The 10,206-nt window shown below is 55.7% G+C and overlaps 2 protein-coding genes across 2 annotated transcripts in view; both read left to right on the top strand.

Moving 5' to 3' along the window:
* Positions 1-9,906, top strand: part of DPH1 (diphthamide biosynthesis 1) — an 11,400-nt gene extending 1,494 nt beyond the window's left edge. The window contains 13 exon segments of the mRNA XM_014529331.1: positions 1,908-2,060; positions 2,157-2,220; positions 3,698-3,819; positions 4,236-4,393; positions 4,522-4,647; positions 6,644-6,711; positions 7,114-7,270; positions 7,409-7,509; positions 8,017-8,095; positions 8,361-8,501; positions 8,639-8,746; positions 9,444-9,539; positions 9,815-9,906. Coding sequence (XP_014384817.1) covers positions 1,908-2,060; positions 2,157-2,220; positions 3,698-3,819; positions 4,236-4,393; positions 4,522-4,647; positions 6,644-6,711; positions 7,114-7,270; positions 7,409-7,509; positions 8,017-8,095; positions 8,361-8,501; positions 8,639-8,728 — 1,259 coding nt within the window. The 3' untranslated portion in view covers positions 8,729-8,746; positions 9,444-9,539; positions 9,815-9,906.
* Positions 8,925-9,943, top strand: OVCA2 (ovarian tumor suppressor candidate 2). Its single transcript, XM_014529658.1, has 3 exons — positions 8,925-9,099; positions 9,444-9,640; positions 9,815-9,943. The coding sequence occupies exons 1-3, from the start codon at positions 8,925-8,927 to the stop codon at positions 9,941-9,943; spliced, it is 501 nt and encodes a 166-aa protein (XP_014385144.1).
* The last annotated feature ends 263 nt before the right edge of the window (positions 9,944-10,206 follow it).

Raw genomic sequence — 10,206 nt, 5'->3', positions numbered from 1 at the left:
CTTATGACGCTGCGGCCTGTGGACCTCGCGTCCCCGGGTAGGGCTCCCCAAGTCAGAGACGGGACCAGCCCCCTTTCTTCGCCAGACCTGGGAGGCCCGCCGTCACTCGCTCTGGGCCGCTGTCACCGGAGCCCAGGGGTGCTCGTGTGGCCTTCGGGCGCGATCGTGAGCAGCCCCTCCCGGGAGCGTGTGGTCCTGAAGCCAGAAGCTGCCCTCCGCGTGGCCGGCAGGCAGGGGCGTGAAGAAGGAAGACTCACGGGAAAGACGGACCTGGCTGGGAGGGGGGAGCCCGGCGCCTTGCAGCGGGCCTTCCCCGGGGGTCGCAGGGAACGCTTGCAGGGAAGGGGCTCGTGGTTTCACCCACCAGGCACTTACTGAGCGCCCACTGAATACCAGGCCTGTGCCAGGTGCAGGGACTAGACGCTGGGACCTCGCTCTTCCCGTGAATACTGACGTAAACGGGAGTTTTAGCCACGTGCTAAAGGGGGCGGCGGCTGCTGGTCCTTGGGACTAACTGAGCTGCTAAGAGTTCCAGCTCCTGCACCTCAACAACCACAAGGGACTCGGGCCCAGGAGCACGGGGCTGGTTGCTCCAAGGCCTTTGACACGACTGAACAAAACCCTAGTGGTGACATTCACATCTGGCCTCGGGGCCCGATGGGCCATGCTAGTTCCCCACTTCACCACCACCCCACCCTCCAGGCCTGGGAGAATCCCACCTATCAGAGCAAAGGGCCCTCACGGAAGTTCCGGCACAGATAGTACAGACTCAGCCAGTATTCACTGATTTACTTAACTGCTCGCCTTATTACGTTCCGAACTGTCTGGCTCCTAAACTGAATTGTGGGGACTAGGATGCGGATTAAGGGCTTCAGCTTTGCTTAGGGGCGACAGTGTTTTCTCCTTTAATCAAGGGGTTGTAATTATTTGTTTACCTACATTTGCCCCCACTAGACTACTGTCCCCTAAAGATCGAGGCCACTTTTCTGCCCTGAAACCTATTTGCCCACAGTCCTGACTAGAGTATGTTGTTTCCATTCTTCGTGGGGTGGAACAATGGGACCAGGGAACTTGCTAAGTCAGTTAAACGTATGGTATTTATTTCCCTTTTAAATGAGGAGAAGGAAGAGTGCAGGAATTAACCAGTGTAGACGTAATGAGTGTACTCAAGTAAGGAAGGCAATCTTTTAAAAAATATATATTTTTTTATTGATTTCAGAGAGGATAAGAGGGAGAGAGAGATAGAAACATCAATGATGAGAGAGAATCATTGATTGACTGCCTCCTGCACACCCCCTACTGGGGATCAAGCTGGCAACCTGGGCATGGGCCCTGACCCGGAATGGAACCGTGACCTCCTGGTTCACAGGTTGACGCTCAACCACTGCGCCACACCGGCTGGGCAGGAAGGCAGTCTTTTACATTAGAGTTTATAACAGTTGTGCTGGTTCTAGATCTCTTATCTAGGACCTCAGAACTTCAAGGTGTTCTCAGGTTGGGGGAGGAGGCACATTTTCCCAGAATTCTTGGGCTGCCATGGCTCCTGGGTTTTCCTCAGGGCTGTTCTCTATCAAGGAGCAGCTGTATGGACGTTTTTCCCATTTGCCCCTCAATTCAGTCCCCCGGTGTCACCTCTGCTCTCCTGAGGTAAGGGGTGAACTGTACCCCATTCATGGCTCAAGTCTTTGATTCCCAATAATCTCACAACATGGAAATGAATTGTGCAGGTTTCCTCCTGGCTTGAGTTTGCTTTCCAGCAGCTGCAGGATGAACTCAGTGGGGAAGATGGCTGGGCGAGCCCCAAGGGGTCTGGGATCTGGGACTGAAACTTCGGTGGAGCTAACAGCTTAGCTGAGTCTGGCTGTGCGATTGGCCAGGTACTGACGCAGGCCCTACATTAATCCTAGGTCGAGTCCCTCGGGGCCGCTTGGCCAATCAGATACCCCCTGAGATCCTGAACAACCCCCAGCTGCAGGCAGCTATTCAAGTCCTGCCTTCCAACTATAACTTTGAGATCCCCAAGACCATCTGGAGGGTCCAGCAGGCCCAGGCCAAGAAGGGTAAGCTGCCAAGCTTTGAGCTGGGGTGGGGGTGGAGCGGTTGCCTGGCCTCTACCTACCCATCCTCTGCTCTCATGTGTCTGCTTTGTCTTGCAGTGGCCCTGCAAATGCCGGAAGGCCTTCTCCTCTTCGCCTGCACCATTGTGGATATCTTGGAAAGGTGAGGTTTGGGGTACAGGAGAGGGAGCTGAGCCAAGACCCCATGGCCATTACAGCTTTGCCTGTTGACATGATTCTTTCCTGCTGGACCTCTGTCTTACAACCATGCACATACAAAGGGAAAAATTAAGACAGAGCAGTTGGTGGGGCCTGAGGAGAAACCTAAGAATCCTCAAGGCTGACCCTGGCTCTGGGTCTGGCCAAGGGGAACCTTTATTTCTGGCACATCTTGGGGAATAGGGGAAGGAGGGGCTTAGTGGGGAGAAGTGCCTTAGAGATGGTATTCATTTCCTCTACTCCTTTCCTCTAAGTTTCTTCAATACAATGAGCCATCCTTGGGCGGAAGGGGTGAGTGCTCAGCCATCTGGAACCCACACAGGAACAGGGAGGGAGAATGGAGAAAGGGGAGGTCATCTCGTGATGGGAACCTCCCACTTCCCTGCTGCTGCCCTCCCCGCACCCTGCTCCTAATCCCGCTGCCACAGACTCCCTTCCCTACTCCCATCCTCTTGTCCCGTAGGGATGCTCTCTGGGGCTTGGGCCAATTTGCATACATTTTAATCTATAAAAAATTAAGTGCTCAGGCTGACTCAGATGCCTGGGCTGCATTCTAAGGAGCTGAATAATCTGCTTTTGTGCACAACTGATTTGGGGATGGGGATGGGGATGGGGAGGGAGGCGGGGAGGGGCTGCCTGGCAGCAGTTCAGCTTTCCCCACCACGCCCCCAGGAGAGAAATGGAGTGACCTCAGTCACTGCACCAGAATGCCTGCCCCAGGGCTGGGTCTCTCAGGGAAGAGCTGGTCCTCTGCTCCATTCCTATAGTGAATTCAGGGGGGTGAAGGGTCTTCCCACCCACCCCCGACCCACAGTGATTCAGGCCTGGCAGCAGATCTCCTGGCAATGTGCTGGCCGGAGCCCACTCTTCCTGACACATGGGGCGTGTGGGCAGTGCCATGTGCTATGGGGGAGCTATGCATGGGTGCCCCCATCCTGGGCACAGAGGGCCCTGATTAAGGGTGAGGATTAGCAGGGGGTCTGGGCATCAGGGAGGCTGTGTGTGCCCACATATGCATGCCCACGCACCCCACAGTGCCAGGACTTGGGGGCAGGTGCCTTTGCATGTGTGTACATGCTCACTGCTCTGGGTGGGAAGCGTCAGGAGGTCTGTGTTTGCTTGACCCTGTGCCTGCCAGTCTGAGATTTGGGGGTCCCTCTTGCAATCTGAGCCCGAGCAGAGGCATCAAGGTGCTACAGAGACCATCCCCATACAGCTATAGTTCCAGGAGCTGCTGCCAGGGCTGGAGGAGGTGGCAGCTGGGCCCCTCCTACTCTTTGTTGGCAGAAGTGGCAGCTGCCTACCCAAGGAATTGGGTGAGGTGGAGAGGGAGGCGCTGGGCCCTGAGATCCTTGCACAGGGTTAGATCTCTCTGCCACCTCGCTCCTTGGACCACTGTGCCACGTTGTCCATCCCCACAGGTTCACAGAGGCCGAAGTGATGGTGATGGGTGATGTGACCTACGGGGCTTGCTGTGTGGATGACTTTACTGCAAGGGCCCTGGGAGCTGACTTCCTGGTGCACTATGGCCACAGCTGCCTGGGTATGGCAGACCGGGACACCTGGACCCTGGCAGGGCTGGTAGGGAGGCAGGATTGCACACTGATATCCATCACAGCGCCTGGTCCTGCTTGCAGGCATGAGGTCCCTCCTGGTTTCTGGGATGGCCTCAGCCTTCCTGCTCTGCAGGTGGATCTTTCCTTTGGATTTGGTTGCCTTGGAAACCATGCTGCTGTCCCAGATACAGGTGTTTGAAAGGCTGTTGGTATAACAGGCTGCCCCCTTACCCCTGCGCCCCCCCCCCAAGTGACCAAGGAGGAGCCTCTAACAGACCTGTGACGCCCCCCTCCCCCACCACTTCTATCCCCAGCTTGAAGCCATTGGCTTCTCAGAGACGTTGGCCTGGGCCAGGCCTTCTGCCTTCCAAACCACAGTCTCCTCTCTCTTCCCTCCTCCCAGTTCCCATGGACACCTCTGCCCAAGACTTCCGGGTGTTGTATGTCTTTGTGGACATCCGGATAGACACTACCCACCTACTGGACTCTATCCGCCGCACCTTTCCCCCAGCCAGTGCCCTGGCTCTGGTCAGCACCATACAGTTTGTGTCAACCTTGCAGGTAAGTGGACAGACAGCAGCCAGTCTCTAAGCTATTCTTAGGTCCCCGTGCCAGGTGCCGAGGCTGGTCCTCTGGCCCTGGCTCTCCCTCCCCATCCACTTGCTTTCCTTCTCTTGTTTTCCCTACAGGCAGTTGCCCAGGAGCTGAAAGCTGAGTATCGCATTAGTGTCCCACAGTGTAAGCCCCTGTCCCCTGGGGAGATTCTGGGCTGCACATCACCCTACCTGCCCAAAGAGGTGGAGGCTGTTATGTAAGTGAAAAATGGGGGTGTCAATTTTACAGACATAAGAAATGTACCCTGGGAGTCTAAAACTCCTTAACTATTTGCTCAAGGTCACCTGCAAGATGGGGTCCAAATAGGGTTTCAGATTTCCTGTCTCCCTCACCAGCACCCTCGTCCACTGTCCGGAAGGCTATGCTCAGGGTGGGGCAGGAACCAGAGGGCCTGATGGGGGGTGAGGGTGGGCTACAAATGGTGGGACTATAATTGGAGAAGATGGATGGGTATACCCAGGCTGTAGCCCCATTAATTTAGCATCCGGACAGCTAACAAGTAGGAGCAGCGTGTCTCCTGCTGCCTAATTATTTTAGGTAATGGAAATGCTTAATGTTGTGTGAATGCAGCCAACCTCAGAGCTGACAGCTCCTGGCTGGGACTGGGAGGGGAGCCCCGCTCCTAGCTAATGGCAGGAAAGGAGGCAGGGGCACTCCCCTGCCTTAGCCCACCTTTGGGGCTGCAGATTCTGGTTCCACGGGTCTTGCTGTGCTCACAGACACCCCTGCCCATAGACACCCCGGCCCATAGACACCCCGGCCCATAGACACCCCTGCCCGCTGCCAGCCCAGGCCTGGCGGTCCTGCTTCCCAAGAGGCATTTCCCTTGTGCCTCTGTCTGCATAACTGAGCTCACAGATGCCCACCCTTGGGGCCTTTGACGTGCATGTTGGGAGGGAAACCCTGAGTGTTGGCCATTCCTCAGAATTCGGTGTGGTCTCCCAGAGAAGGCGCTGCCATGGCAGGTTTGCTTCCTTGCTTTGGCCTCTTCGTGTTCTGCGAAGGTACTGTTAGAGATAGCATCTCCCAGGGCATGCTGGGTACAGCCTCCTGATGGTTAGGCCTAGAGCTGAGCCCTGGATATACTGCTCCATAGATGTGTGACTTGGGCAAGTTTCTTTTTTTTCTTTAATCTTCACCTGAGAATATTTTTCCATTGATTTTTTTAGAGAGAGTGGAAGAGAGGGAAAGACAGAGAGAAATATTGATATGAGAGAAACATTGATTGGTTGCTCCTGCACGCGCCCTGCCAAGGGCCCGGGCCTGGGAGGAGCCTGCAACCCAGGTATGTGCCCTTGACTGGAATCGAACCTGGGACCCTTAGGTCCACAGGCTGAAGTTCTTCTATCCACTGAGCCAAACCACCTAGGGCTTTTAAGTATGTTTTTATTGATTTAAGAGAGAGAGGAAGGAAGAGGGGGGGAGAGAGAGAAAAACATTGATTGGCTGCCTCCTGCACACCCCCTACTGGGGATCGAGCCCACAACCTGGCATGTGCCCTGACTAGGAATCAAACCAACTGGCAACCTTTTGGTGCATGGGACAACCAACTGAGCCACACTGACCAGGGGTAGGCAAGTTTCTTACCATCCCTGAACCTCAGTTGTATCTTGTAAAATGGGAACAGTATAGGTAGCTTAGAGGACTATTCGATAGGTCTGAGTGAAGTCATCCATGCCAGGTGCTTAGCCCAGGCCCAGTGCACAGCAGGCACGAGTCCAATAAACAGTATTGTTACAACTCAGGAGCTGGACCCAGGAGCTAGTTAGGGCAGAGAGTAGCCAGTGTGTAACCGGAACCTCATTTACAGCTTAGATGACACCCTGAACATTACTCCCTTGTCTGTATTGAGCGAGGGAGAATATGTTCCCCCCTCCCCCCCACCTCCAAGTGAGGATCTCTACAGCCTGGAGCAGCCTTACCTGGCCTCAGCTGTGCCTTTACCCCCAGAAGGTTGGGGGGGGGTTCTTAGCTTCTGCATCATACAACTAGAGGGGCTTTACGGTCATCCAGTTCAAGCTCCTTTTTTACATGTAAGAAAACCAAAACCTCAGGAGGTGAAGTGACTTGTTCCAGTTCACATACAGCCAGGAGGCACGGCCAGCCAAGAACGCAGTCCTCTGTACCCCAAGCCAGTGCCTGCTGCTTCTGTTGCCCCACCACACTTACCACCGCCCCGTTTTGGCCCCCCTGCAGATATTTGGAGATGGCCCCTTCCATCTGGAGTCTGTCATGATTGCCAACCCCGATGTCCCTGCTTACCGGTATGGGCTGACCTGGACCAACCAGTTGGGGGGAGGGTGGGATTCTCTGCCACTGAGGCCCTCAATCAGCCAAATCCTCATTCTCTGGCCCTTTAGCAGCCGCCAGCCCTAAAGATATGAGGTACTTGGGTCCTGAATCTAATATCAAACCTAGTGCTGCTGCTGCACAGTACCTACCCGTCCCCTGGGATTCACATGGATATCCTAAAACCCGCTCCCACTCCTGCCTGCCCTGCTGTGGGACTGGTCTTCCCAATGACAATCCATGTGCTTGCCTCTGTTCCTAATTACCTGCATGGAGCCTGAAGGTTCAGGAGACCAAGGGGCTGAGTCAGGGAGCTGTGTGTACAGCCCAAGTCCCACAAGTGGCTGTCATTGTGACCCTGACAGCTTCTTTTCCAGATATGATCCATACAGCAAAGTCCTATCCAGAGAGCACTATGACCATCAGCAAATGCAGACTAACTGCCAAGAAACCATAGCCACTGCCCGCTCAGCTAAATCCTGGGGCCTTATCCTGGGCACTTTGGGCCGTCAGGGTAGCCCCAAGATTCTGGAGGTCAGAGGGCTTGGGATGGCCTCTGGGGAAGGGACTGACTGGGAAACCATCAGGCAGTAGGAAAAATCAGTAGGCCAAAGAATTTAGCCTTGGCAGCTTGATCATGACGACTCCAGCTCTGCCTTCCTCTACCACCAGCACCTGGAATCCAGGCTGCAAGCCTTGGGACTTCCCTTCGTGAGGCTGCTGCTCTCCGAGATCTTCCCCAGCAAGCTCAGTCTGCTCCCGCAGGTGGACGTGTAAGTTTCTCCTCCTTATCTATCTAGCTACGACTGGCTAGCGAAGTTTAGAATTTGGGTCCTGCCTTGCACATATGGAGGGCTGGAGTCAATAGGAATTGCTTCCATGATCATGAAAGTCTAATATTTACAGAGCACTCATCCAGCAGGGGCTGCTCTAGATCACACATATTTTGTCTGTCTCGGAGCTGACAAACAACTGCACCATCACAGTGGTTCTGTATGAGATGACATTGGCATCTGCATTGTACCAGGCACTAAATTTGATTCTGGGAATACTATCACAAAGGAGTTGCCCAGGCCCTGCCCTCAGAAAGCGTGTAGTCGGGGAAGGAAACAGAAGACAAGCAACGCTACAGTTATTCTAATCAGCAGTACGTTACCGTCTTCACTTTAGAATTCATAATAAGCATTCACTGGGCGTGTTGGGGACACAGTCCTGTTCTTCACATGCTGCCCAGGAGAGGGGAAGACCTCCCTCGGGTCTGATCCGACTTCCCTTCCCAGGTGGGTACAGGTGGCATGTCCACGCCTCTCCATTGACTGGGGCACAGCCTTCCCCAAGCCGCTGCTGACACCGTACGAGGTAACCAACATTTGAGGGAGTGGACTTTGCACCTGGTTGTGTCAGGGAGGGATCTGAAGTGGAGTGGGGTAGGCGGGCAGTACTTGCTAGTAGTTACAGCTGAGCCACTTCCTAGCTGAGTGGCCTTGGGCAAGTCTCTTAACCTCTGAGCCTGACATTCCCTCTGTGTTACATTGATAACAGGCTCTCTAGGCCATTGTGAGGATGAAATAATCCTGTGCAGAAAAGTGTTGGCAAATGTTTTTGTCCGGTTTTCCTCCTCTAGGCGGCGGTGGCCCTGCGGGACATTTCCTGGCAGCAGCCCTACCCCATGGACTTCTATGCTGGCAGCTCCTTGGGGCCGTGGACGGTGAACCACGGACGAGACCGGCCCTCCCAGGCACCCCGCCGGCCTGCGCTGGGGAAGGTAGGCAGGGACTCCCAAGGAGGGAGGAGTGGTCGCTCCCTAGCGACGCGTGCCGAGGCCGCCGCCATGCGGCCGCTACGGGAAATGCATGCGACGACGTCGCAGAAGTGGGACCCTGACCAAAGTGTGCAACTCAGATGCAGGAGGGATCCGCGCGCCTTTCTCCAGCCGTGACTTGCGAGGGTTGCAGCTGCAGAGACGAGGAAGTGGTGCCACTCGCTCCGTGAGACGCTCCTGAGTCTCAGGTATCCGCCCTGCGTTGGCCGCGCCCCCCCAAGCCGCCTGGCCTGGTCTTGGGAACGCTCGCTCGCTCTGAGGCCCGCCTTCAGGGTGTTGCCGGCCTTTTGGCTCCGCCCCTCGCGTAATTCAACTTCCGCTCGGGGAGAGGCCGTTTCCGTCCCCTCTGGCGTGCTGCCCCGCACTATGGCTGCGCCGCAGCCTCTGCGCGTGTTGTGCTTGGCGGGTTTCCGGCAGAGCGAGCGGGGCTTCCGCGAGAAGACGGGAGCGCTGAGGAAGGCGCTGCGGGGCCGCGCCGAGCTTGTGTGCCTCAGCGGCCCGCACCCAATCGTGGACCCAGCGGGCGCCGGGCCGGAGTCCGGTGAGAGGAGTCCTGCCCCGGAAATGCGTTCCGAGTCTTCTCTATTTTGCCTCGAGTCCTCTCTATCTTGCCTCGTCTCTAAAAACACTTTTCAGCGCACCCCCACTCTATCATTCATTCCTCCCACCCTCCCACTTCATTCTACCCATACCTGTCATTTCTTTCATCCCAGCCTCCCATGTTTACACTTTGATTTGTTCCGCCCGCCCTTCCCTTTGCCAATCAATCTATTCCCAACCTCAGACTTGCTTCTCTCCCTGTCATTCCCAAACCCTCCCTTTCTCATTTCTTTCCTCCTGCATCCCCCTTGCCCTAACCCCACCCCATCCCCCGTATCTCTGTAGGGTCCTGCCCTCCGGAGGAGCAGCCTCGAGGCTGGTGGTTTTCGGAACAGGGGGCAGACGTTTTCTCCGCGCTGGAAGAGCCCGCCGTGTGCAGAGGTCTGGAAGAAGCCCTGGGGACGGTGGCACAGGCACTGAACGTGCTGGGACCTTTTGATGGGCTCCTTGGTTTCAGCCTGGGGGCAGCGCTAGCAGCCCTTGTGTGTGCCCTTGGCCAAGCAGGCGATCCCCGTTTCCCCTTGCCGAGGTTTATCATCTTGGTATCTGGTTTCTGTCCTCGGGGCCTTGGCCTCCAGGAATCCGTCCTGCAGGGTCCCTTGTCGCTGCCTTCACTCCATGTTTTTGGGGACACTGACCGTGTCATCCCCTCTCAGGAGAGTATGCAACTGGCTAGCCGATTCACTGGATCCATCACTCTCACCCACTCTGGTGGCCACTTCATTCCAGCAGCTGCATCACAGCGCCAGGCCTACCTCAAGTTCTTGGACCAGTTTGCAGAGTGAAAGATCAACACATGCCTGGGTCCCTGTGTCCTCCTCCTCACCCCTGTGGGGACACTGACTTTGGGGCAGCCTCTCTGATCCCTGCTCTCCCCTTGTCCCTACCCTGGGACCTCCACTGCTATTTGTGCTCCTCACCATCACCAAGTAAGACAAATACCAGTTCTTGCTCCCCGGTGTGGCTCAGTGGTTGAGCTTTGACCTATGCACCAGGAGATCACAGTTCCATTCCCGGTCTGGGGACATGCCTGGGTTGCAAGCTCAGT

The sequence above is a fragment of the Myotis brandtii genome, unplaced genomic scaffold, assembly GCF_000412655.1.
Source record: "Myotis brandtii unplaced genomic scaffold, ASM41265v1 scaffold1167, whole genome shotgun sequence".
Classification (NCBI taxonomy): domain Eukaryota; kingdom Metazoa; phylum Chordata; class Mammalia; order Chiroptera; family Vespertilionidae; genus Myotis; species Myotis brandtii.
Note: the sequence above shows the minus strand (reverse complement) of the source record. Positions and strands in the feature narration are given on the sequence as shown.

Excerpts from the sequence above, each read along its gene's own strand:
- OVCA2 (XM_014529658.1), top strand. The coding sequence starts at position 8,925 with ATGGCTGCGCCGCAGCCTCTGCGCGTGTTGTGCTTGGCGGGTTTCCGG. Across the intron at positions 9,100-9,443 it reads GGGCGCCGGGCCGGAGTCCG|GGTCCTGCCCTCCGGAGGAG; the intron begins GTGAGAGGAGTC and ends GTATCTCTGTAG. Across the intron at positions 9,641-9,814 it reads GGGCAGCGCTAGCAGCCCTT|GAGAGTATGCAACTGGCTAG; the intron begins GTGTGTGCCCTT and ends ATCCCCTCTCAG.